The sequence below is a fragment of the Haemaphysalis longicornis genome, unplaced genomic scaffold (genome assembly GCF_048455015.1).
Source record: "Haemaphysalis longicornis isolate Haplotype H1 unplaced genomic scaffold, Haemaphysalis longicornis Haplotype H1 scaffold_7, whole genome shotgun sequence".
NCBI lineage: Eukaryota > Metazoa > Arthropoda > Arachnida > Ixodida > Ixodidae > Haemaphysalis > Haemaphysalis longicornis.
This window is the reverse complement of record NW_027526422.1, coordinates 166,027,909-166,055,681: the sequence shown is the minus strand read 5'-3', so window position 1 is coordinate 166,055,681 and position 27,773 is coordinate 166,027,909. Positions and strand designations below refer to the sequence as shown.

Below are 27,773 nucleotides of genomic sequence, written 5' to 3'. Positions count from 1 at the left end.
AGATTGCAGACGCCAAGGGGGAGACATGGAGGGGTACAAGATGTTTATATAACCCAGTTTTATAATGTCACTTTGTTTTTAGACTCTACTTCATCGTAGACAGGCTGTGCCGACAAAAACGTCATTATAGTTATGGAAACTACATAACATGAAAGGAGAGGAAAACTGACAGAACTGCAAGCCTCTTTCTATGTCTTGTTCTCTGTTTCGTCCGTCTTGAGTTTTTGAAGTGGCTGACCAGATTTGTTCTGTTCCGTTTTACAGCAATAACTTGACACTGCAGTATAGCACAATTTTGTGCCTTACACAGCCCCGCCCGAGATCCCTCTGTGACAAATATCATGTGCAAGCACGTGCACAATGAAAAGAAGCCCACATCATGATTAGCAGATGAGTCAAAATGTGTGTATAAAGATTCTATAAAAACATTTTGGCACAATATATCCTTCGGGTTGTTCCTAAGCAGAACACTGATGCCAAACCACCCTAAAATCTGAATGCAAACTGAAAGCAAATTTGATAGGAGCATTTAAACCAAAAAGTATTTCTCTTAGTTTAAAGTTGCCACTCAGGCGGAATAGTCTCTAACTTTGTATCCAATATGTGCATTCCAGATGTCGCTGGAGTTCCAATCCCGTCACCATCGTCAATTTAAATTTTATTTTTTGTTTGTTTCACGTCGCCGTATTATACGCGTGATGCAAAAGTGTCCCGCATGCACTGTAAATGATGCAGCATCACTTAGACTTCTTACCAAACTCCAAGGAGAAATTCTTCTTGAAGCTCGTCCCATCCGCCATGAGTTGTGCAGAGCAGTCAGTTATTGGGCCAATCTCCGTCGATGGTAGTCCTACCATACCTGTCTGGTATCTGGATATTCAGAAATGGTATTTGCGAGCTGCAGAGTTTGCACTGAAAATGTTACAGCTACAAGCAGGTAGAACAATTATTTTCATTTCATTTTTTAAATACACCTTTAGATGTTAGTACTGCTCGAGGATTCTTAAGAATAAATATGTCACAAAATACCATACACACAACCAATTCAATGTTGTAACTACAAAACCGTAGAGGGGCTTTACTACTGCTTCACCATTATTGGAACTTATAAGAATAAGCTGCGATATTTTAAGCATACCTAATGCCAAGCTGCATTGTTTACAGCATTAATGGGTGTTCAAAGTAGGTGGGATCACTCACTTTACAATAATGAGCATAGTTGTGTGCTTCTTTTCTCATTAGGGAAGCGCAATGCGACAGCGTTGATGAGTAGTGTTGTCTTTTGCATCTATTATTAGATACGCAGGATGTTTTTCCAGATGCTGTCACATTGTTTTGAAGCATAATGTTTTCGCACTAGTATTTACTCCTTGCCCCAACATTTTGAGCTTTTAGATTCTCATCACAGAACTATAGCTCTGTGCAACGTGCTAAAGATTGTGGGCAGGTCACCGAATGATAATGATAAAAAACGCGTAAATACACCAATTCATAGTTGATTGATTTGATTGATTGTAGGGTTTAACGCGCCGACGCAACGCAGGCGATGAGGCGCGCCGTAGTGGAGGGCTCCGGATTAATTTTGACCACCTGGGGATCTTTAACGTGCGCCTAAATCTCGTACACACGAGCGTTTTTGCTTTTCGCCTCCATCAGAAAAGCGGCCACCGCGGCCGGGAATCGAACCCGCGACCTCGTGCTCAGCATCGCAGCGCCTTAGCTACTGAGCCACCGCAGCGGGTACCAATTCGTAGTGCTGTCTTGTGCTGCAAATTCGACTCAGACATTTCTTCAGTACTCTCAAAGGTGATCCTATAGTTTAAACAAGGTAAATATACACTAAACCTGGCTACCCAAATACCTGCTTTGTAATGGGATGGTCTGCTTTTTAAGTGCAATGCACTTCTTAAGCGACCCTGAACCTGCGTCCACCGGCGATGTCCGCATCACATACCCACGTGGGGGATTGGCCAGGAATCTCCTCGTCTTCCTTGGCAATGGGGGGAGATGGGCGCGCGCTGCCTGGCCGCTGACATGGCACATACCCACGTGGGGGATTGGCAAGGAATCGGGCGTGAGAAGGGCTAATGCACCCGCTTAAATGCATCTTTCTTTCTTTGTAGTTGTGTGTGTGTGTTTGATCTCTCTTTCGCGAACATTACCGAACCGCGGAAATTCAACTCGTGCATTCGCACTTTCACATTCTTCCCCTCGGGGAAATGCGGGATACCTGCTATGTAATGGGATGGTCTGCTTTTTTGTGGTAGTCTTGCATGCTACTTTGATTTCCTCACAAGCTGTATTATCTAAGACTATGTCAATGCTTATACTTTCATCAACTCTCATCACTTTCAAAGGTACTTTTCGCTATTCTGTAACCACCGCATGCTTTAGTTGGAAGGTCACAAATAAACTGAGGCAAGTAACATTGTACCTATCTGCAATGCCATGGATTCCGACGTCTCGAAGGTAGAAGCAAATTCCACTCTAAAAAAGAGAAATCAAATGTTTCATTGAACCAGGCATGGCTGGAAATTAAAAATGCTGTTACGCAATCACGTGTACAATAGAAAACTATGTCCGGTGAGCACTGAGTGAACCACCGCGTGGTTGTTTCTCAAGTATTCCACAATGCGGATACACAAACATGCCCTCAGTGCTTCCTACTAGACATGTACCATAAATTAACGGCCTGCTCAGCAATTATTGCACTTTTTCTTGCATCATCATTGCCGCAAATACTATCCATGCAAAACAAAAGTGTTGCCAAGTAAGAGCTTAGGTGACATTTGTGAGGCAAATTTCACTCGAAAGCAATGTGATGGTTCAAGTTATAGGGGAGACCTCTATTCTAGAGAAATGTTTTCTTCTCTATCTTGACTGAAATTGCTTTTTGTTGCCTGCGACATCAGACGTTCAGAGACTGATGCACTCTGCACGTTTTTACAGTTTCTATGGATGTACTGATGGTATTTAGATATGCTCGTCCATTGGAGAATAACATTGAAGGGTGCTGACCTTTGTCCTCCCCATAATGTGACCGAAGGATCGCAAGGGAAAGGTTCCATTTTCTGAAAAGAATAACAGTATCAACCCATGTCATAATAATGTCTGACGGTTTCCTAAGTGTATGTTGCAGTTAAAATGCCCTAGGAGCCAAGACAATTTACATTACCCTAAACCAATAGTGAACTGCATCGGTGAAGTGCTTTTTGAATGCAAACCAGTTTCTTTGCACAACCACTTGAGGAGACCACTGGTACTCAACACCTATGATATCATTGCCGCTATATTGGTCCTAAAAAACGTTTTCTGCACTTGTATGTCTCCATCGTACCACCCAAAAATGCCGCTATTTGGTGCTGTCACTTTAAACACTTGTGTTGGTAGCGACACCCTTACGCAGCTCTCTTTAATTTGAACGAAAAAATTGTGTTCGAAAAAATGTCAGTCCAACACCCAGGCCCCATGCAAGATTCTTAAAAATTAGGATTCCTATACACACGAGGAGTAACAACGATTGGTATTAAGGGAAAATTAATTTATTGGCTAAATGTAACAACTGTAACAACTTTCAGCACCCAACTTAAAAATGTAACAACTTTCAGCACCCAAATGTTCAGCTAAAAAAATTGTCATATCATAGTCTAATCATGCATTTCTTTTAGGCATGTAAGCGCTGGACAATTCATTTCGTTTGACACGAGGTTTCATACAGATTACTGAAAGGGGAACAACGAAAGGTATGTTCATGAAATTAATCGACTGCCTGTATTAAGCACCTAAAGAATGTAATGAAATTTTAGCACATCAACTTGTAATAAAATATAAGAATTCCCGTATCACTACATAATCACATATTTTCTTATTTTAGGCAATTAAAAGGAGAAGAATTTATTCGTTCCAAATGAGGTTTCATACCGCACAAGTGCACATGAGCAGGGTATACAAATCTGGTTCAAGGGCAGCACTCAATTTGAATGGCTAGTCCAGGAGGAGTTTTCTAGGTAATGTATGCGCCAAGCATGCGATATCATGAGGGCAGAAAACGCTCACCCCTACTCCTCACTCGAAAGCCCCAAAGAAAAAGTTCCTGAGCAGGCCCGCTGTCAATGGTGGCAGAACCCGTGCAGAACACCTGCTGTGCGTAGCTGTCAACCTCGTCCAAAAGCCTGCGATTAAAAGAACAGTTGTCGAAAATAGCCATAATTCATTCTTTGTAGCATCATTGTGGTGTGCATGATGTTGACCTCTCAGACCACAAAACTTATCAAAGCTGAAAACCACCTGTGTGGCAGTGCATGCTGTGTTCATTTCAATGCAGTCATTGCAATAAAATACCTATAACTACACTGCCTCCATTGCAACTAGACACATAAAGTTGATGTATGGTTTCTAGTGCGCTACACTGGGCTACAGTTTGCGTACACACGTTCTGGCGGCTTGTTGCCCCTATTTTGCCTATTTTTGTGTTCACTCATTTTTACAGCTTCGTTGAAGAGAGATATTCATCCGAAAGCATAATTGAGCAAGTACACCGCAGCTGTACCTGTTCACATTTGGGACTCCATGCTTTGTCCAGTTCTTGGCCAGTTGGCGAGCCAGAAAGTTGGCTGGAAAATCGGCTTGATGCTCGATGACATTAGACGATGTCTTACATCTGCGCAGAAATCACACGTGCTGGGGATATATTGCCTAAATTAGCACTGAAATAAATTTTCAGATGATTGTGGGTGGCATGACGAAGTTGAATATTTATATAATTGTTATTATTAGCCTTCTATCCATGTGCACCACATGACAAGGCCTTCACGATATCATTAGAAGGGCTTGACCAAATGGAAAATCAGGGTGGCCAGTTTTGTTCTAGTGAGGGAGTGGTACTTTTTTTCCTATAGCCAAGAGCTACAAAGTGTTCAATAAATCTTTTCATGCCATTATTATGGGCGCCTTTATATTCAAAGCCACGGAAAGGGAATGGGCCAGGCTTCTTAAGTGCAACTCATCTAACCACATCCATGACATTAAATATATTGTTTTTGCACTGCGATTCCGTGCCACAGCATGAGGTTCTCAGTTACCATATAACTGTGTCACGATTAATAAAGACGATAGTCTTTCTTGGGCTACTTATACCCAGAAATTTTGGTCTGTCTGTCTGCCTGTCTGTCTGTCTGTCTGTCTGTCTGTCTGTGACTCGATTCAGCCACCCGGCCAAAGTAAAACAAGGCCTGCGCAATAGTCTTATATAGTCACAGCTAAATCTACCCATGTTTGGTGTAATGTTCATACTTTTCATCTTTGTTGAACAAGAACAAGACATTACGCAAATATAAGACAGGAAATTAGTACACAATTGATATTTACAGTGTTCCTTTATTACAAAAAATTATGGAAGCTTGGTTTTTCGATAGCAAATGGTATTCTAAATCTACTGCAGAAAACCGCCGCCTGCTGTTGCCCGCGCCACTTCCAGGCGGCATATAAAAAATCCCGCGACAACCGCAACGAAAGATGATGACGAAGGTGTCCTTAACGATTTTGGCACGCACCCACAAAGGGGGATTGGGCAGGGCTAAATCAGTTGTTCCACTAGCTAGGTTCCACGTTCTGCTTTGAACGCACGTTGAGCACGGCCACGCAGTTTTATAAGCCGTGAAGTCGGCAGCCTCGATTCACGCGCGTCAGCGCCGTACTGCAGCGCTGGCATCGAGGAACCCGGCCTGTGGCAGTGGAACGCGGTAAATTCAAATCGCCTGAGGGAACCCTTGGTGTGTTTGCCTTGGGATGAGCTCGACGGTACAGGAACAGCATGAGAGATGGGCGGGACAGCAAAACGGGGCATTTCCTAGGCAAATGTCTACAAAAACTATCGTCTTTTGACGACATTTGCAACGAAAGGAGCAGATACGCGGCCAATTTTTTGAGCAGCGTTTTTCTTTTTTTGGCACTGCTTGCAATGCATGCGTGCCTTCAATCTGCTTAAAACATTCCAGGTAAAATTATTGAGCCACCTTCAGCCCGTGAATTTTCAGTCCTCTTGGCGAGTCTCTAAAAAATGTTCTGCACACTGAGTTTATGCAGATTTTTTCTGCTATTTCTTTATTTTTATGCATTCCGCTATGCTGCAGCCACATGGTGGGAGGATTCTCTGCAAAACAACTTTGTTTTATTTCTAAATAACTGGCAGTTTAACGTAACCAGCCAGTGGCAATCCATTAATTTCATGCAGGCAAAGTGAAACAGTTTTTCAGATGACAGCTTTCACTTAGGGGAATGGCTTGCTGATGCCCACAGGATTCTTTTGCAGCATCTGCTTGCAGTCTTCGTTTACAGTCGTCGACTAGTTTGCAGCAGTGCGTTCAATATTAATGTCAGTAGTTTATCAACAACTGTCAGAAGCTTTGTCATCAGGAAGGGTAATAGTGTCCTAAAAGGTATAGTCCAACTTCGTGGCACATTTTATTGATATAACAGAGATCCTAAGTTTAAGATCGGTGTCAGGTAAGTTGGTATAGCATCATTGGGAAGTTGCACTGAAAAGTATTACGGAAACAGAGGCACAGAAAATGAAACTCTTGCATGAAGACAGCACCATCATCCTGTCAAAGTTTTCATTTTTGTGCATCTGTCTACGTAATACATTTCAGCGCAACCTCCAACAAAAAATGAGAGCCATAAGAGAGAGAGCTTATAAAGCTCATGCACACATCCACCTCAAAACAATTTCGAAAGCACAAGAATGCGTACATTGTTATAATCCGCGCTTAAATCAGCAGAAAGCAAGACCCGCAAATAATTTTTTGAAGCAAAAGTTATAATACTACATAATTACTGTAACTCACACAAGGCCGAGTTGAACGTGTACCAGTGTGTTTCCCTGGGTAGTGCACCTAGAACAAATAAAAACCCATTTCAGTACTGACAATATAACGCAGTGGTCATAGTGTGGTTAGCAAGAAAAAGAAGCTTGACTCCGTTCAATCCGTTTTCAACTCATACACTCCAGCACGTGTATTTCCAAATGCTTCCCTGCACAGCGCCCCGAGTGGCATGTCTCTTCGCGCAATGCAGAACATTAGTAAAACATGGTCACAGGCTGAACCTGGAAGCTGGAGCTACCTAAAACATACCAAATCACCATTTAGGAAAAACAAAAACACAATTGAATTTGGACTTAAGATTTGAATAAGACTTCAGAACGACACAATAGTTTTCTTCAAATGCTTTTCGGCAGAGGCAAGATAAGGCTGTAAGTACAAAACATTTGTTATAGACAAGCGTGTGGCCCTCTGTACACATGCTTGCTGGCATAATGCCAGTGTTGAGAGAGCTGCCACGATAGCTTTATAAAACCCACTCTATCATCATTACATTAAATAGCACGTGTTTCAGTAGCCTACATTCCTCAATGGCTGCAGAAAAAATCCAATGTGCTAGCTACATTACAAAAACACCTCAGCTACAGCCTGCTTGATTTGGGAAATAGTCTGCCATGCTTCTTTGGTTCTCATTTAGCAGCCTTTACGAATGGGCTCAGAGTTGTTAGTGAGTGTTCGACACCTTCTTTTTGTTTCCCACAGTATATTAAAGGGACCCTGCAACACTTGCCATCGACTACTAGTAATGTATTTTGGGATAAAGTCTATTGTCCCAGAAATCTCCTCCCGCAAGAATTATGAAAATCCGTTGACAATTAACAAAACTACGCGCGATGAGAAATCGCGCATAATCGTTCCCTCTCAACTCGACCGCGGACAACGCGACGAAAGCTGCGCGCTCTCTCCCGGAGAGGGGGCGGCTCGCGGCGTTCTCTTCGGCGGCCTTCGATATATCACATGCCGGGTAGTTCTCTCCTTTTCCCCGCAACGCGGAGGGGCCTATTTCCGGTCTGGTGCCACAAAAAAGCAGGCATGGGTGCCTGCTCGCAAGTGCGCGCTCGGGCTGGTAGGGCGTTTTTGAAGCAAGAAACGTTTGTATTCGAGTGGTCCCGTTGAAATGGAAGTATTGAGCTCATCACTCAAACTCCGCGCGCACTCAAAACACAAAAGAAACGGCAAAACTGTGCCTACAGGTTCAGGCATAGAAGAGGTTCGTACACAGCGATGACGACGACGGAAATGGGAGAATCTAGCCGCGAAGTTGACCAGTGACAGCCGATCGGGCAGCCATGGCCGATGTGACGTCCCTTAGGCCATGCATAATGAGGACAACTGAAGAGAGAGCGGTTGGTTTTTCCGCGTCTTTCACATCGATTTGCGCGCTCACCACTTCACGTGCACGTGTAATATTTGGCTCAGGTATTCCTGGCAGTGTAATCTAAACGTCGCGCAGGTTTACTTGCACTGCTCAAAGAGTGTTGCAGGGTCCCTTTAAGACCTCTGTAAGGATTTATGTTGGGATAGTTGTTCTATGTAATGTCACGGATCATACGTTCATCCACCCATTCATCCACGGGGGCTGACGTCCCGGACACTACGTGATAAATATACCCCATGGAGCCAAGGCCAAGCATCAGCAAATACGAGGGGAAGCTGGCGTGCAGGTTGCACGTGCTCCATTATGATGGCTTGTAAATAGGTCGTCTATCTTGTAAATACAACGCTTCAGCATCGACCATGGCAACTGTCCTATCTACTGCTGCCACATAAAAGTATACATTTGCGAATGAAGAGTGCTTTAAATTAGCTGGGTCAAACACAAAAATTCAGCACACAATACCACTGAAGCAACGGCCCCAAGCTATGAACTACTGATATCCTGAGCAGTCTATTCACGGGCTAGTTGGTAGTAAACATTTATTTATGCTTTAAGAGCACTTTAAATTTTCGGGGGACGAAAACACAAAAATCCCCCCACCTCCCCGAAGGGGATCGTGCGGAAATGCGAATGCATTGGGTGCACCGAATTCTTCTTTGCGGTATCGTTGCCGTGAGGGATTCGACTTCACCGACTTCCATCGCTATCAAGGCGCCAGTCGGCAAGCAGTCACGGAGAGAGGCGCGCGCTCCCTGCATTTATATGCGCAGTGAGCGGAGAGGGGTACGCGGAGAGGAGAGACCCGCGCCAGCCCACGTGCGAGCTCTCTCTCCGCCCCGAGCTCCGCGATGCGAGCGCCCTCACACGCCGAGCGCGCTCCTCCTCTCCACTCACTCTCCGCTACTCCGCCCGAGCTCCGCGATGCGAGCGCCCTCCCACGCCGAGCGCGCTCCTCCTCTCCCCTTGCCCTCCGCTACTCCGCACCTGCTCCGGTTGCTAGGCGCGCGCCACAGCTGTTGCTAGGCGCACGCCGCTCAACGACGCAAGACAACCTGCGGCTAAGAAATGCCTTCGCATTTAAAAAACAACATACAGAATGAGTGCAGCGTGGGACCCAGCCCATTCCCCACTGCTAGCATAAGCAGTAAATTGGTAGATTTGTTGGTGGTATACGTACATTTTTTATTAAAGAGCCCTTTACATATACGGAGAAAAACACAAATTCAACATACAGAAAGAGCGAAGTGCAGTACCCATTCCATTCACCACCTTTGCTGACCTGAGCAGTCCATTGAAGGCGATCCTCCATCGGCGCATGGGTACCTCCTGCTCCAGCCTCAATCCAGCGGCCGCGAACACCCCGCTGCGGGAGTGGTCCACACACTCACCAGGGGTCCGGGGGGGAGGGAGCACGTAGCCTTGGCCGTCTGCCGTGCGCAGGTAGAGCCAGGCCTCGGCTGTGCCTTTCAATGGCCTGCGCCGAACGCGGGCCAGAACGCACTCTCCCCTCTCTGTACATGCCCACACGAGCATCTCGTCTTCCTTTTCCTGGTCATCGCCGCATTCGACGTCGCTCTGGTGTGACTCCTCGCCATGAGCCTGAATGAAAAATGCGTCCATTATATATATATATATATATATATATATATATATATATATACACAAAGTAGAAGTACGCTCTTCGGAGACTTTATTTCCAACGTTTCGACCTGAGGAAGCTCCGAAGAGCGTACTTCTACTTTGTGCGCATTCCTGCAGCAACTAAGGACTCCACTTCACGACTATATATATATATATATATATATATATATATATATATATATATATATATATATATATATATATATATATATATATATTATAGAAGAAGTTAACATTGCTTAGCTGGGTTATGCAATCGCTTCTGCATTCGAGCATAAAATAACCGGGAATCCTGACTTAATCTCGAGAAACATGGTATCTGGACTTAGACGTGACATTTGCGGAAATGACAATGTGGTCAAATAATAGCACCAATCCATTTAAGGGGCAAACAATAACTAATCAGATGCCGCATCGCTCCCAGATTTACCACCTTAAAGGCACCTCTGCACTCAGAACTACAGTTCTGGACAAGTTAAGTTTCTGCTCCTCCAAAAAAGCTTTGTCAATTATTGTTATCAGTCAAAGCAGAAATATTTTTGCACCTACAAATCTGAGACATACAATATCAAATTATATCAGCAAGACCCTAGAAAGACCTTTGTGCCGAAAGGACTAACCAAAGTACACACTTCAATTAACATGACCAGTTTCTGACCTGTCACATGTATTTGCCGCACTTTTTAGAAATAAATAGTGGCGTCTATGAGTAGTGCTTGTTACTACTTTGTTGTAGCCTCTTCACTGTAAGGACCCAGAGATTTTTTAAATGCAGAGCATTTCTTAGCCTCGCCTGTTCCTGCGTCGGACGGTGTCAACTGTTTCGCGTCCGCAGCAGGTGCGCCTCTCCTTCCCTCCTCTCTCTCAACAGCAGCTGGCGCGCGCATGCGTCGTAGTCAGCCCGTTCGCTCCGTCGCGGTCTCGGCCTAACAGGTGCGTGATAGTAGCGCGGTGGGTCGTGGAAGGGCGCGCGCTGCTTGCGCATGCGCGCTCTCCCCTCCGTACTGCTCTCCATCTACTGCGCGCGCTGCAAATATAGCGGCTAGCGGTCGCTCGTGTTTCAGTCACTGCATTGCTCCTTTCTTCCTTGGTTGACGCTCTTGACCACGTTTACTCGTGTCTGCTACTCCAGCATCACGGAAGAAGCGATGGAAGCAACACTGCCTTCAATCAGTACTGAGGCCCCAATGCTCTGCATTTACTCGTGCTCCCCTCGCGGGAAGGCGCGGGAATTTTCTTTGTGAATGCCTGCCTGGTAATAGGGAGAAATTTTACAATCCCGTGGAAAAATTGTCATTTAAAGGCAATCATTGCAGCCAAAATGTGCAGAAAATGTTTTATTGCTGCGTTTATTTCAAAGGGGTCATGAAGTGAAAACACAACTTTGGTTTATGAGAAGGACTGCTTTCTCCCTATTACAATGATCCCAATTTTATCACGAGCTTTGAAGGAGTACCAACGCTAATTTTTTGTGTTGAGCTTTTTCACTGCTGTGGGTGCCTACCAGCCCACAAATCATAGAATGGAATGAACGGTCGACAGCAGCGTAAATATTTATTTACAGCCTCGTTCATTCGTTTAACTTAACAAAATGAAACCGAGGCGGCCGCCATGACAGGAGGGCGCTCGTGACGTCACCGGTCTCGTCACATCACTGTCGCTGTGGACGCGCGCGCGCCCAGAACGTCTGTGTTCTGCACCATCTCCACGCCCCAGGCAGCATTACGTCAGTCCCACAGCTATGACGTAATGCACACGGCGGAGCATCGCGCGCCAACCGCAGCCAGCGCGCTGGCCCCGTCCCGGAAGCCCTCTTGCGGCAGTTTGGGGACAGGAGGAGCAGATAGCTCCATCCTCAAAGGGTATCCGTTCTGAGCTTTCTCGTGATTGCAAAGGTTAAAATGGATTTAAAATATGTTACACTGATCGGTTACTGTTGAAACTTGCTGGAAAATTTGTCAATATACAAAGGAAGCCTTACATATATAGTTATCCAAACTTTGAAATTTCGTTTCAGCACCCTTTAAACCGACCAATCAGATCCTCAAGAAGGCGTATGAAACAGTGTCGACTCTCCAGTTACTTTTTGGCATTTTCTCTATGACGTCACAGAATCGTGCTTGTGCCATTGGCCGCCGCTGACCTAAGCCATCACCAGAAACCTGAGTGGGCGATTGTTGGTGCCTCCGGTTCCTCTTGATAGTATGATTATGAGGGTTAACACGCCGACGCTACACACGCGATCAGGCGCGCTGTAGTGGAGGGTTCCGGATTAATTAATTCATCCAGGGCCCTCCACTACGGCATGCCTCATCGCCTAGCTGTGTAGCGTCGTCGCGTCAAAATTTGACCAGCCGTTGTGGCAAAAATGTTGACCACATGCGGATGTTTAACGTGCGCCGAAATCTCGAACACACGGATGTTTTCGCTTTTCGGCTCCACCACAAAAGCGGCTGCCGCAGCCGGGAATCGAAACCGAGTGCCTGGGCTCAGCAGCATAACGCCATAGCCACTGAGCCACCGCGACGGGTTCCTATTCATAGTATCACTTGAATGCTATTTGGTAGTTAAAACTAACTACGCCTTTACTGCTTGCTTATACATCACTCTTGCTCATATTAAGTCATTGTAGCGCAAACTTTGTTTCTTTCATGGCTGGAATGATGCTGAGTGAGTTAACAAAGGCTAGTTCCTTTACACCGAAGAAAGTTTTATTTCGCCTTCGTTACGGCGGAAAAACTACCCATTTTGAGTGCTTCCACAAGACGTTTTTTTTTCTCTTCAAGGCACACATTTAGCCTTGCTATGTATCAAATTGTAGCTTATAGATAGCTTTTTGAAACACATAACAGCAGTTTTGAAAAAGATATAAATGTTTACCGTTTATTGGTAAAATAATAAGGGAAAATTACACAAAAAGTATACACAAACACAAAACGGTTATTTAGTGAGCCCAAAAATCATTTCCGTAATTCTAAGATATACAAACTGTCCCTATGTTCCCTGGCTATGATTCAGCACATAAATAAACACTTTTCACCAAGTTCTGAATTTTTCCGGTCCCGTCAACCTAGCGGAACTGACGGCTGTGCCACTACGCGAAGGTACTCGAGGGTAAGTCGGTCTTTCTAAAATATGCTTCCAAGCATACCTTTTTGTGTTCTCGCCCAAACTCCTTATCACTTCAGTTTTAAAAGAAGAAAAAAAAACACCCAGCGCTCTTGAAAAGCGTCACGCATCGCTTTGCAGCGCTAATCTAACACGAGCACCAGGTTATCTCGAAAGTGATAACGCGATATGCCACGGTGCATTTGGCAAAATATCCCCGCCGCACGTTGTCCAGACCGTACACATCAAAGTAAAACGACGTTTGTTTATAAATACAGCGCGAAGTCAAAAACGAACCTACCTGGCAGGACCTGTCGCAGCCTGAGGTATTTGATTGGGAGCGTCTTCATCAGAAATAAAATCTAACGAATCCACATCGTTGGTGGAGCCATCAGTGCTGCTGGGGTAACAAAGATCAGCAGCTGCAGCTGCCGAAGTCCCTGCCACAGCTGTCCGCATTTGCGGAGCACGCCGTGAAGCGGACGCCATTTTTAAGTGCGAATGCACTTTATAAGCGACCCCAAACCATCCACCGCCGGCGGCGGCGGCGTCCGCAGTGCTCCTCTATATTTAAAAAAGAAACAGCATCCGGCGCCAGGTTTCGATCCGAGGACTTTGCGGCCGCAGCGCGACGCTCTACCGACCAAGCCACGGACGCGACGGTGATATCAGTGTTAGTGACGCGCCTTATATCTTTAACGCATTCAAACTACGTCGTCAGCGGCGTGCGTTGGCGACTCAGCGGCGTTATAGCGGCTTGATAACTGCGTGGTGTACACGTGATACTACCAACCCGATGGAAGAGATGGAAGAGAAGGCGGCGAGGCGGTGGGCTGCGGGGGCCGAGCGCAAGCGCCGCAAGCGGGCCGACAACCGTGCATTCGCACTTTCACATTCTTCCCTTCGGGGAAATGCGGGGGAATTTTTTGCCGCATCGTAGCACGGGTTAAAATTTCACACTCGCCGCCTTCTTGCACGCGAAATGTCAGAAAACATGACAAAATCAACATAAGAGTTGTCAAAGCACTTGCCCGATGGCGGTAGTTGTCCGCAAGGAACTCCGTATACGATGGCCTATGGCGCCGTAAGGAAAGAGTAAATACCTTTCTGCCTTCAATACGCCAACACAAGGTATATGCTGTTACGTGCACTGTGCAAAAGCCGCAGTATCAGTAAATGCTTAAGACTTGGTACCGGGTAAAATGATCTTAGCCTGATAGATTGTGCGATGAAAGCACTACCTTGGCACTTCGTGCAGGAACGGCAATGTCATCAAGAGAGGCCTCGGGTTCCGGACTCAGCAGGCCAACTTGACGGGCATCATATGGGACGCCGAATGCATAGAAGTCGAAGCGACTGCGCCGTCGGTTCAGCGATGATACCAGTCGGAGAAACAACCACTTGCACCAGTACCGGAAGCCCCCTGCGAGAGTGAAAAGTATAATCTATAAAAATACGTCATTGTACCACAGATTCAGACCAATCCTATTAAGTAGCGGCTGAAATGTGCCCTGCAGTAACTTTCTAGACTGCAATCATTATATATTGTCATGTGCTCCTTAGCAGTGGAGCTAAAAGGCCACGGTTATGACGACGAGATGACATTAGTACGCCAGTGTCTTGTGCGTGGACTTGGTGGGTCAAGCTCAGATTGCGAATCAGCACTGCGCACGCTCTCTGCTTATCATCAGTGAGAGACCTGGCGCCCGCTCCTGGAACCCCGTGCTCGAGCTCTACCTAAGTGGCCCCCGCTGTCCTGCCTATCTAGTCGCCTTCAGAACCCATGGAATCGCCACAAGCGCGTGCTGAAGGTGATTTTGGATGTCAATGGCGCAAGGCCGACTAGGGCAAAGAGCGCCAAGAAATTAGTTAGAAACTTAGATGAATCGGTGACTAGTAAAATGTGGTTAGCAAAACATAAATAAAATCGGTTAAAGGCAATGAGGATGGCTGATGTAAAGCGCCAGGTTGCGATCATGCGTGATGCAATATGAGGTGCAGAAATTTTATACTTTGATAAAAAATTAGACACGTGTAAGAGGAAGCAGGATTGTTTCCGAAAAAGTAGGCTGGGTAGCGTGCAATGTGGTGTCAGTAAAGTCGGGGAAAGTGTTGGTGTCGTGTTTTGTTGAGTGCCCTGCATGTGGTTAGGATGTGGACTACGGACATAGGCGACTCACCACACCCGCCCCACAGGGATCTTGAAGTCCCAGTGAGCAAGTATTAGTGCGTCACATGCGTCTCGCCTATTAGTAGCCTAGCTAAGGCAACTTCTGTACGTCTGTTGTGTGGACTGGTGGTGTATCAGCCGAAGTGTGGTTTTAGAATGTGTAGTTTGTTGTCTGTTCACTGCAATGTTTCGCCATGTCTAACGTAGTTGTTTTATGTGTGGCTTGAGGTAGATGTAGGGTACTGTTGTTATGGCCACTGTGTTGCTGAGTGCATCAGCGGCGGCCATTTCATCTGCCGTCTCATTTCCCACGGTCTCTGAGTGGTCTGGGACTACAAGCAGTCACCTCCAGATTTGGGAGCGACCTCCGGGGAGCTGTGCACGGCGTGCAGCGTGCGGGCGCGGAGCCCGGAGCATGCGGAGGAGCTGGCCATTGCGCTGGCGCTGACGAACCCGAGGTGTACGACGGTGATAAGCGACTCGCGGAGTGCGATCGTGAACTTTGCGACGGACAACGTGTCCCCGTGCGCGGCGAGGGTGTGCGGGGCCCTAGGACACAGAGCGGTGCCGGTGACAGTGAAATGGTTTCCGGCACACATGGGCCCGGTGAGCACGGGCGAGAACCGCAACGTGAGGCGGACCGGGCGGCGCGCGCGCTCACCAGCCGCGGCGCGAGCCCGAGTCCCCGACCTGCGGAGGACGACGACGAAGTGGTGCCGATCGCCTCGTACAAGGACATGTTGGACTGGTACCGGGAGGGCAGGCGGACGTACCCGCCGCCCCACCGTAAGCTCACTAGACAGGAGGCGGTGACGCTGCGGCAGCTACAGGCGCGAGCGGTGTGGACACCGGTGGTGGCGAAACATGTGTGCCCAGAGGTGTACGCCAGTGACGTGTGTGCGGTGTGTGGCGAGGATCTAGCCACCATGGCGCACATGCTGTGGAAATGCAAAGTAGAGGACGGTGTCACAGACGCGTTGCCGCTGCGCCTAGCGAGTGCGGTGGCGAGTGTGGACTACGACGCCCAGCGCAAGGCCGTCCAGCAAGCGCTGGAGGCTCTCGAGCGCCAGCGGCCGACAGCACGTTCACCTCGGCGGCTGGGTGCGAGTAGGTAGCGAGCGCCGGGTGGCCGTCCAGCGTGACGTTTAGGCCGCGTCTTTTTGCCGGACAATAAAAATGTTGTTTCTGTCTCTCTCTCCAGATTTGAGACATATGCTGACATAATCTTCCTAATAACAAAAGTTATGATGAGGTTTTTGGGGTTCTTTCAGGATGATAAAGCCCGAAACAACACTTAGTGAATCAGTGTAAATGATTCATTTTAGAATACGACACTTGAAAATATCACTAGACCAGAAAAATTCCATATGCCTCTGCTGTGAAAATGGTGCCCTTTTCATTCATGGTCTCAGAAAAAAATTAAAATTGGGTTTGTGTACGGCACAAGACACGGTGGCGGCAGTTTTAGAGGTGTCGCTGTAAAATTACGTACACTGGTACTTCTCTTGCAGTGGCCAAAATTGCTGCGGAATCGCATTTCTTGGTACCGTATTTTTATCGAGTTGGATGAAAGACAAGTCAAACGACACAGTAGGAAATTGCCATGGCTATAAAATCAATGCAAGATTATCTAAAGGTGTTTAAAAAGGAAGAATCGAGTAAAGCCGCCTCCACTCTCACTTTTTGTGAGAAGGGAAGAGAAATGGATCGGTGATTTGAAAAGAGCTGTGACGTGGATGTATCCATAAAATTAGGTTTAAATGGATAGTTGTTGATTGATGAGATTTTACAAGCATATAACGGATCGACATAACTTCGCTGGTGTTCTAGGCACCATTTATCACATTATAGGTACAGGCTTTGGACAGGTCTTGTACGAAAAGCACGAGACAAAAGGCAAAGCCTCAAGATGCAGCACTGGTTCAAGCATTTTGGCGCTGTTTTCACGGCCGACCATGCATAGACAACACTTCCGTTGTCCAAACAAGACCATACCAAAGCGGTATAAAGGCTCAGCAGGAGCTGATTGCCTGCACCGTATGATTTGTGAGACAGGACTCAGAATATTCACTGTTTTTAGATATTTTTGTTTGAGTTGTTTGTTGTAAGAGGTGAATGTGAGTTTTTCGTCCAGCACCACACCCAAAAACTTGTGTTCCTTCTTTACGAGAACTGAGTCACCACTAAGATTTATGTCAGGAACGGGCCTTGTCCCGCATCGGTTTGAGACTAAAACACAAGTGCTTTTCGCAGGATTAAGTTTTAAAGCATTTTCGTCTGCCCAGAGAGAATGTTTGTTTACCCCAAACAGGACCTGACGTTCCCATATGCGCATGTTACAAGACTTAACAGATATTTGTACTGGCAATGCTTTCCGAGGCGAATTCATCTTGACAATAAAGAACGTGCAGTTCAAAACACCGCCTTAAAGCTCGCCATTTTCTTGGATGTAAACTTTTGAAAGTGCCTATCCTACTATGACACGAAATGTTCGTTTGGATAAGCAACTACCAAAAGTGTTCCAACATGATGCATGTTACACTATAGGATTTTAAGTCTCCAAGAATGCCGTAACGGCATGCCGTATTATAAGCTTTCTCGACATGGAAAATATTCTGCATAAATTCACAGAATTGTAAACTAATGCTTGCATTCTTACGCCGCTTGTCTTGAGTCTAAGATTTTTCCAGCCAATTTTCTATAGTTTTTCAAACTTTCGTTCGACCAATTATCTCCATTTACGGTATTATAACTATTACAGGTGGAACTTTCGCGAAATCTGGATTATTGTGGAAATGCCATCCGTTATACGTTTTGCCATTTTCTGTATTTTTTATTTTTCTTATTTTTTACCTTTTTTTAATTTTGTCCCACCAATTATCTCTATTTACGTTGATAAGAGAATTGCAGTTGGAACGTTTGCAAAATCTACTCAATTGTGCAAATGCATTGCTTTACACTTTTAGCCATTTTCTGTAATTATTTTTTTTATTTTTTTTAGTTTTTGAGAATTTCATTCGACCAATTATATCCATGTACGCTATTATATTGATTACAGGCGGAACTTTTGTGAAATCTATATTATTGTGGATATGCCAGGCGTTATACACGTTGCCATTTTTCATAATTTTTTAATATTTTTCTTACCTTTTAGTTTTTCAAAAATTTCCTCGGACCAATTACCTCAATTTATGTTATTATAACGAATACATTGGAACTTCCGCGAAATCTCCATAATTGTGGAAATCCAGTGCGTTACACAGTTGGCCAGTTTTCGTAGTTATTTTATATTTTTCTTATTTTTTTATTTTTTCTAAATTTCTTGGGACCAGTTATTTAAGTCAGGTGGAACTTCCGCGATATCTCTGTTTTTGTGAAAATGGAAGGTGTTACAAGGCCCTGACTGTGGGGGTACTCGGCAAAGAATGCTACGCCTAAAAGTACGCTCATGCAATGCTGCTTATATATAAAGGCATCTTGTATATACGATTTTAAACCAGCCAGATGATCATTGGTGGATCGCCGAGCCCTGAAGCCTGCCTGGAAGTTCTCGAGTAGACGATTGTACTCAAGAAAGTACGCGAGCCTACGATTTATCGTCTTCTCGAGCAGCTTACACAGACAGCTTAATTGTCAGGGCAATGGGTCTATCCCAGGTGAAAATATGGTTTTTTTCTAGCTGGAATATTGAACCAGAAATTTCTTCTAGGTAGAAATAGGTAGAATATCTAGCCATAAATTCAGTTTATAGTTCTTTTCTAGGTGGATTGACATTTCCATCCAGCTAGCATTTGTTAGTGCAGCTAGAAAAAAAACCCCACAAGCTGGAAATAGTCGTCTCTAGCTAGATTAAGAATGTTTCTAGTTAGAACCTGTCGATTCGAGCTAGAATCTAATAATTTAGTCAGAAATGAAGCTGGAAATTATGACTTCTTACTAGAGATCCTCTTTCCATTTTCACGGGGTTAGCTGGCGGGAGAGGAAGGGTCTTTCCCCTCCTTCAGAAAAGCCACAACTGTGGCCTCCCTCCAAATCCCTGGAAGGTGCCCCAAAAGCCATATCTGGTTGTATAGGTGCTGGAGTGCCTCAAGAGTGTCTGCGTGCAGGTGTTGTATCATAATGTATGTGATGTTACCCTAGGGCTGAAGGCTTACAAGTGCCAGGAGCAACCTTCAGCTCACGAAGTGTGAATTCAAAGTTGTAAGCAGATTTCGTCTTGTTCTTGTCACGTAGGGGCTTCTTTTGTGCAGATGTTTTGTGTTTGATAAGTGTGTTTGTGTAATGTGCAGAACTAGACACGTGTTGGAAGTGTTGTGTAAGTGTGTTAGCCTTGTCTTCAAGGGTGTTCCCTGTTGTATTGACAAGGAGCAGGCTGTGGTCTGTTGGTCTTTAAGTGGCACCACAAACACGGCGTTTCAGCTAGGGTGAAAACGCTGCAGTCGCTCAAAAGGTTGCCGTCGATTAGAGCTGGCCTTGCTGAAAAAAGATAGTTTTCCCGCAAGAATGACGCTGCTTCCACGCAAAGAACGGCCGTGTTGGGGCGTTCATAAAAATTTGAGCCTTCCCTGTAAACTTTGCACGTGAATAGACGATGTTCGCGTCGCAAGAAAGACCTTCGATGTAAAGCAAAAAACCACACGGTTTCCGGATGTTTAAATGAACGAAAAGGCCCGCAAATAAACAATTCGGGACGGGCAGGCGGATATGGCGGCAGCGTGGTTTGCTTGCCTACGCTGACGTTTGCATGATTAAGAAGCGGTTCCACTCTTAACCACGAATTCTTGTTGCTGGCCAGTTTTATATCTATTGAACAGCACAATCGACATTTTTCGGTATAATCGCTACTTTTTATGCAAGCATTCGGAGGCCCAACTGAGAGCGAAGCGAAGCGGCGGGTTTGGAAATTACCCGCCGCGGTGGCTCAGCGGCTAAGGCGTTGTGCTGCTGAGCAAGAGGTCGCGGGTTCGATTCCCGGCCGCGGCGGCTGCTTTTCTGATGGAGGCGAACAGCAAAAACACCCGTGTGTACGAGATTTCGGCGCACGTTAAAGATATCCAGGTGGTCAAAATTAATCCGGAGCCCTCCACCACGGCGAGCCCAATCGCCTGCGTTGCGTCGGCGCGTTATCAATCAATCAATCAATCAATCAAGTATTTGGAAATTCCACTCAGCCCAACCTTACGGAGCGCGCCGTCCCTAAACGGCAATTTTTTGGCACATCGCTTCCAATTGCGGCTGCGATGGGCAGCAATCTATCTATAAAGCCGGTCGCGAGGAAAAAATACAATGAGGTTTATTAGCAGGCGTCCAGAGCGTTGTAACAGGGGCTGGTTGTACCAGAGGCCAAGCTAGCTCGGCAGTCCACGCGCAGGTCTCGCACCAAGAGCGTTCGCGATGGGGCCGTGCCGATGACTCAGCTTTGCACATAGACCTAGTGGGCGATTGACGCCACTTGTAAGTCAGCCTCGATCTCAGTTGAGCACACACCCCTTTGGCCATATTGGTGCTCCTTCTAACGACCACTATCTCTGTAAAGCTAAGAGAACCATCGCCGCCGCAGGAGCCCGTGGTCGCGCACTCGGGGCGTGCGACAAAACAACTTGCCCTCCTACTCCTCCGTTACCTGCCGCTTCGTTTGCGCCGATCTTGGTGCCGCACAGGGCGTGCGATGGTGGGTAAACTATTGGCGGTGAGCGCGACCACGGGCGGCGCTGCGAAGCGCGCCTCCGTGACGTCGGCTTAGGGATTCTCCTATTTGTCGTCTGCTTCACGGGAGCTTGCTCTCCCTGTTGTTTCTTTGCGCGCGGTTGACGTCTGATGCTTGTACGCACCAAAGTTTGCGTTTGCGTAAGTTTTTATCATAATATTAGACTTAAAAATCGCATATACTAGCTCAAGGCGTGATTTGTTAAAGTATAGTTTTGGATACTGCTACGGAAGAAACTTTGCCGGTGTCGCCGCAACCGTTGCAAAGTCGGTCCAGTGCGGAGCGCGAAGATTCGGAGCTAGGCGTTAAATTCTGCATTAAGCAATCTTTAGAATATAGGGAATAGCCAGCTGCTACTAACCGACAACAGTGAAAAATTCGAGATCAAAACAACTCCCATGCCTTCGGGGCTGTCGGCTTTGGCAGAAGGCATTACGATTCGTAATCATATGTAAGGTAAAATAGTTTTTGCAACCTTGCCGAACGCGCGAAAGTATTGAATCACATCAATTTACGTTGTCCTGACATGAAAGTATGCCGACATGCACTATGGGCTGCAAACATCTGTAGGTTGTTTCAAATAACCCATTGTGTGTATATTGCGTGCTGCTTTTATACCAGGCTTCTAAACGGTGTGGAGGTTTATTGACCAAAAGGAGTCACGTCTGCAGTAAAGATACAGTAACACTATGTTTGTTCAGACCTGGAGGGATATTTCGGTACATTTCCAATAGCCATATCTTCCCAACATTAGGTACGCGTTATAAAAAAACTGCACCCAAGAGGAGGACGAGGAGCATGATAAAACAGTAAAAGTAAAATCGAGCTGATTAGTGGGCCGGGCCCTCATTCCAGGACAAGAGAGTAAGAGTAATTTCCTTCAATTCAGAGATCGCCATTCCGAGAAGGCCATGATTTGTTGTTTACGCCTGGAAGTGTTGGAAGGCAAGAAAGAGCTGTTTCGAAATATTCATTGGTTTCGGTTCTTCTAATGTATGCACATATACTATTTATTGCGTTCGTTAGCCAGTATAACAAGCTGTCAACACCGGAATCACGTCATAATTGTTCGGGTTGAGGGTCAGTTCGTTATGGTAACGATGGTTACGATAGAGATTCGGAGCACAAAAGGCGCCTTCGAGTACGCTGTACAACGTTGTCTGTGGCGCGATCGCGGTGGCGTAGCACAAACCTTCTTATTGTATTTTCCCGTGAATAAACAGCGCACGCTGCAGATACGCACCTCCTTGCAAGCAGCCACAACGAAAGCCAATTTGTGAAGAAGGGAATGTATGCCATAAAGCCTGATGAAAATATCCTCACGGCCTTTGCGAGCCTCCCACAACTACTATTATATTGAGTATGACGGTGCAGAAAAGTTATGCGTTGTGCACAGAAAAAAAAAACATTCATCTGACACAAGTCAACAACAACGAGAGATATGGAAGACAGCGGCTTTATTTCCTGCTGTGCTACGCGCGCGTACGGGCCCGCTGCTTGGTACGTAGCATTAAACTGTTGAGTCTTCATAAGAGCATCTCAAAAATACCGTAGGGAGCCTGCGCATTTTGAATACTTAGCGAGGAGCTCTGAGCACTGAACCTCGCGAAAAAGCTAGAGAGGATGATTTAAACACGATCCTCTGACCGATGCTCCTAAGAATGTTGTTGTCTCTCTCCTCGTGTGTTGCAAACTTGTGCGGGATACAGCTTAAAATTATACAGATGTGTCAGAGGCTAACAAAAATAACTGAATATTAGAAATACGCTTTTCTATGCACTAAAGCATCAAAGTGGGCGGCTTCTACCACCGGCACTGCTGCCCGTACCAGCGGAGTGTAGCAGACGACAGCTGCGCGAGTCCATAAGCCGATGTCACAGCCAGGGGTCGCCCCTCAAACATCTCACCGCCAATACGCCTCGAGCTCCGCGATCGATGCGCCGCCTGCAGCCGCCTCTCCGCTTCGTTTACGGGATCTGCGCTGCCTGGCTGAGAGGGGCTCGTGCAGTGTTTTCGTTCTGTTTCGCTTCTTTTCGACTTTCCGTGCCCTAAAAAACTTCTTATGATGATATTAATCGTGATGGTTATGGTTAGAGTTCGTTTAGACCGCTTAAAAAACAGCTGCATCTTCGTAGAGTACTCGAACGCCAACAAGAGCTTCCCGGAGACACGGTTCTACGCGTTTCGTCGCCGACTTTCTTGGCGCCGGCGATGGCAGCAGCATATCACCAGTTTCACCTCCGAATAGGTCAGGTACAGTGAATTGTGCTGTCGCCTCCTTTAGACGTAATACTGGCAGAGTGAGAGGTTTCTTTTTAGGGGCGAAGCTCCTTAAGGAGTGGGTCTGTCCATCCTCGACGTATGTATGTAGCCACCTCTAGTTTAGTTCTTGGATTGTTTACTAGATGGCGTGGCTACCTCTAGTTTAGTTCTTGGATTGTTTACTAGATGGCGGGGAGCATTGTAATAAAATCCGTTCGCTGTTGGCGCGCGCTCGGAGTCGCCCGATGGATAAGGCTGCAGATGTGCGAGTCCGCGAGGCAGAAGCGCTCCGTGAAGCTGCGCGACGCCGCCGCCAAGATCCTGCCGACGAGAGCGGGAGGCCGAAGCGTGTCGTCTGGCTGTGCGACGACGCCGCCAAGACCCCAGCGTTCGAGAACCAGAGGCCCAAGCGTCACGGCAACGGCGCGAGGACCCTGCCGTACGCGAAGCGGCACGGCTGCGGCGCGAAGAGGATCTCCAAAACGTCAGAGAGCGGGAAGCGGCGGGAAAGCGCGCGTATCGGCAGGCAGACCCCGATGCAGTGAGAGCTCGTGAGGCGTCTGCAAAACGCATCAGGCGAGCTCAGCCCCAAGGTGCCGACGCGCGGTTTAGGCGAAACTTTGTAGACGTTACGTTCGGACACAGATGTAGTGGGCGAACTTTCACTGAAGAGTCACGGTTTTACCGATGATTTCCCCTCAGGAGCTTCGCCCACTCATCATCATTCACCCCGTGGATATGCTGTGATTTTTTTTTCTTTTTTTTTTGTTCAGCAAGCAACGAATGCGGCTTCGTTTCGAATATACTACTATGTCGCAGAAAAATGTGTTTCCGGGATATGATTACCCAATCCAGGGCAATAATGAATCCCCTTTATGAGAATATAAGCCACGCGAAAACGTTAAGTATATTCCAAGGTTGTGCGTCGTTAAATATGTACCCTCTCACGCCTTATAGCAAGAACCAAGAAAAGTTAAACCACGGAAAAATAAATGCTGTGCGTGTCCGGAAGAAATAGAATAGTTCTAATGGGAAAGAAAAAATCCAGTGCAGCTTCTGACGTGCTAAAAACGTTCGTCGAAACTTAAGCCAGGTAGGGTTCACCAGACCGACTTTACGTGAAATGCACTGCTATTTCGCTAAACATAGGTGGGGGGGGGGAGAGGAGGGGGCGCTGTGTACAAATGCGGAGCGGAATCATGCAATGAACGTTTTAGTAATCACACACACAAATCTCGCGTTCACTGTGAGTTTGTTTTTCGACTGCAACGAACAGCTGGTTGTTCGGCGGACGCATTTTTGGAACTATACAGGGTAGGCAGTTCAAGCGATGAAATGTGTCGTTGGAAGAGTGTGGTATCATGATAAGGCCCTCTGATTTCACTTTGTGCTTTATTTTGCACGTTCCTTGTGCCATATGACGATGTTTCAGAAAAGCGTTTAGTCGCGGACGCGGATTATATTCTAAGCCCGTCTCCGCCCTACTCGCGGAGGTTATATGTAGCAGATGAATGTTTGCGGGCGCTCACCTCACAACTAGACGACCCTTTGTCGTGTGGTCATCCCCGAGTATAATTCTGCATTATCCATCGTACTTTCGTCAAATATTCGTGAAATTAAGACACACTGGCTTGTAAATGGTGGTGATCAATATCTGAGGTATGATTTTGGCAAACGTAACTGGCGTGCTATCACGTATTGATGCTTTGCCAGATTATGTAAGCACACAAAACCGATTTACATCGTAGTGTATAGCCGTAGCATTAACATCGGAGGAAACGGTGTTTACGGAGACACTGTTAGTAAATTTCAAGGCAGTGTAACTACAATCAGATCCATACATACGCCGGTTCCGCGACGCTGGCCTGTGATACACACTTGTCGCTTATGCAGGCCGAATGTACCGCACTAAGATAGCGTCAGAAACATTTACACTCTCGTAAACGCACTCAATTTGCGAACAGAGTGAGTGCTCCACATAAAAATGGATTTCCAACGCCCACAAACGGCAAATCTCAGTCCTGAAAGTACCGCAAAAGGAGTGGCGACAGTGGTGAGTGGCCCGGAGACTCTCGCGGCTGCTTTCGAAACAGGCCGCTAGGGGAATTTCAGTGGCGCCCATATAGGCAGCGCTCGAGGCGTATAGAGAGTTTTAGCTGAGCGTTTTCGACGGTCCGTTTCGTTATCGGCGTCCCGCTCAGCTCAACCGGAGGCAATGCAGTTCGCGGCCAAGAGCACCACGCATGCGCAATGGCGCTCACGCTTGCTATCGGAGCGGAGCAGACCGTGAAAAACGGAATGTGCCGCGCGTCGCTTTACTTTACCTACAAAACGTTTAGCGCACAGCGCCACCGCAGCGAGGTCGATGACACGGGCGCTTTTTTATTTGCATTCTCGTACAGATAGTCAGGTTCAGTCGCTTCGATGCACTCGCCTTAACAACGTGGCGTCATCCGTTCCTTTACTTGTAATAGCGTGCAACGCTCAATTTTTGCGTCCCGCTACGTCGGCACCGCGACGTGAGTTGTAGTAGAAAGTTCCATCAGTTTTCTGTCGCGATGTGGCAACGCTTATTGGACCATCTGTTCAATTGTTTGCGAAGCGAGTTGCCTATTAGCCTATCTGTGAAAAGTGGGCCTAGAGATTTAAGGAGCAACACAACGCCCTGAAGCAAAAGACCCGGTTTGACGCCCAAATTTTATTCAACTACAGCACAATCAAGAAATTATTGAGAACAACACATCGTCACGGCATGCGCTTCGAGGCCAAAGGGCGAAATTAAAGGGGTACTGACACAAAATTTTGAAGGCGAGATAAATTCGGCGATAGATTGGTGTGAACACACATACATCATCTGCAAAATATCAGCGGCAAATACAACTGTAGAACATATTTAAAATCAATTTTAATGTGCGCGAAACGCAACCGAGCAGCCAGTAGACGACCACGCGCAATCGACATCCGTGGATATTGTGTAAATAACAACATCCAAACACGTCACGAGTTCGTGTTCGCCGCCTCCGCACTGCCAGCGTTTTTCGCCCGCTCGCCGCTCCAATCGGAGGTCGGAGCTTCTGCTCTCGAGCAATGAACGATCCGATCGTTGGCGGTGGAGGCGCCGGGATTTTATTTGCTCATGGGGCAGCCGGCCGCGACCTAACTTCAACAACGCTTGCAGACACTCTATTTTTATTGCTTTTTATTAAACTTAACCGGAAAACACGCCGGGGACACGAAAAGCGCCCTGAGCGAGCCGCAATGTCGCTGCGCAGGTGGCGGCCACGGCCGCCAAGGGTCGCATGCCGGCGCCGGTAGCTCTAACGATAGCTTGTTACCGCTGCACGAAACGGGACTCAAGTTTCAAACAAGGCAGCCCATATGAGACAGGATTTATTGATGCGATGGCGGGTTTCATTATAAATCGTCATCAGCACCGCTTACTAGAGCGGCAATCGAATATCCGCCGCAGTGTTGGGCCGAACACATCTGTAGGCGGACCTGTGGGCAGATCGGCCGGCTGCTGCCAGCGCGCGTCTCCCCACCCACTGTCTTGAGCATCGCAAAGTCGCTCTCTGGCCCCGGCAGCAATTTTCACTCGCAGCGTCTGCGTCTCGTCGACATCCGCTTTTTAACTAAGCTGCTGACGAGATCAGTTCGTGGGGGTATTTGCAGAAACATCCGGCGACGCTGATTCGACAGCGCTACGACAGCTCTGATCGGTGATATCCTTGCGATGGTCACGTGGAAAGCTTTGTTTATACTGAATCTTCCACTTTGCGGCACCCACTGTTACCGAAACTGCGACTGGCCACATTAAAAACGTCTCTAATTAAACAACCGTTGCACGCAGAAGGAAATGAGGTTTCTACACGTGATGAGCAGGTGATAAGCTACTTATTGCAACAGAAAAACGCAGATGCAAAATTTTTGCGTCAGTGCAGTGTGTCAGGCAATCGATTGCCCCTGTTCGTCGTAAGTGTAGCACTCGCTACTTGCACCCGCCGCGGTGGCTAGTCGCTAAGGCGTTGTGCTGCTGAGCGCAAGGACGTGGTTTCGATTCCCGGGCTTGGCGGCCGCTTCTCTGATGGAGGCGAAAACCAAAAACGCCCCCGTGTTCGAAATTTCGGCGCACGTTAAAGATCCACAGGTGGTCAAAATTAATCCGGGGACCTCCACTAACCTGAGTAGTTTCGGCGCATTAAACCCATAATCCTCGTTATCACTCGATTCTTGCGATTTATCGTGGCAAATAAGTCACTTCACTTCGGCGCAAGCCGTGATGGGTTTAAAAAAAATCGCGCACACTCTACATATACGGTGCGGGGTTGAACCATCTCTAGTTATAATTCCAACATAGCTAGCCCAGCCCACACCCAGGAGCATGGCGTCGCCTTTCATCGTGAAGCGAACGCAACCACAGCACACACAAAGGTTCGGCCGCCGGCCAGAGTGGGAAACTACGTTCGGGCCGACAGCAGCGCTTCGTGGGGGACCCTCAAATTTGTTGTATTAGACGCAAATTACTGACCACAGAATAGCGGAACCGTGGGAGAACGACGCGCTACTCGCCGTCATGATGTAAACAACGAGATAACTGGCATGTGTCTACGTCAACTGTGTAATAGC

General features: G+C 46.9%; 1 protein-coding gene across 1 annotated transcript in view; it reads right to left on the bottom strand.

Annotated features, from left to right (window-relative positions):
- Positions 1-27,773, bottom strand: part of LOC144147191 (rifampicin phosphotransferase-like) — a 114,308-nt gene that overhangs the window by 62,190 nt on the left and 24,345 nt on the right. The window contains exons 2-9 of the mRNA XM_077679263.1: positions 14,250-14,431; positions 9,539-9,858; positions 6,846-6,893; positions 4,550-4,660; positions 4,057-4,172; positions 3,019-3,071; positions 2,435-2,487; positions 755-870 (exon numbers count right to left, since the gene is read on the bottom strand). Coding sequence (XP_077535389.1) covers positions 755-870; positions 2,435-2,487; positions 3,019-3,071; positions 4,057-4,172; positions 4,550-4,660; positions 6,846-6,893; positions 9,539-9,858; positions 14,250-14,431 — 999 coding nt within the window. The remainder of the gene's footprint in view (positions 1-754; positions 871-2,434; positions 2,488-3,018; positions 3,072-4,056; positions 4,173-4,549; positions 4,661-6,845; positions 6,894-9,538; positions 9,859-14,249; positions 14,432-27,773) is intronic.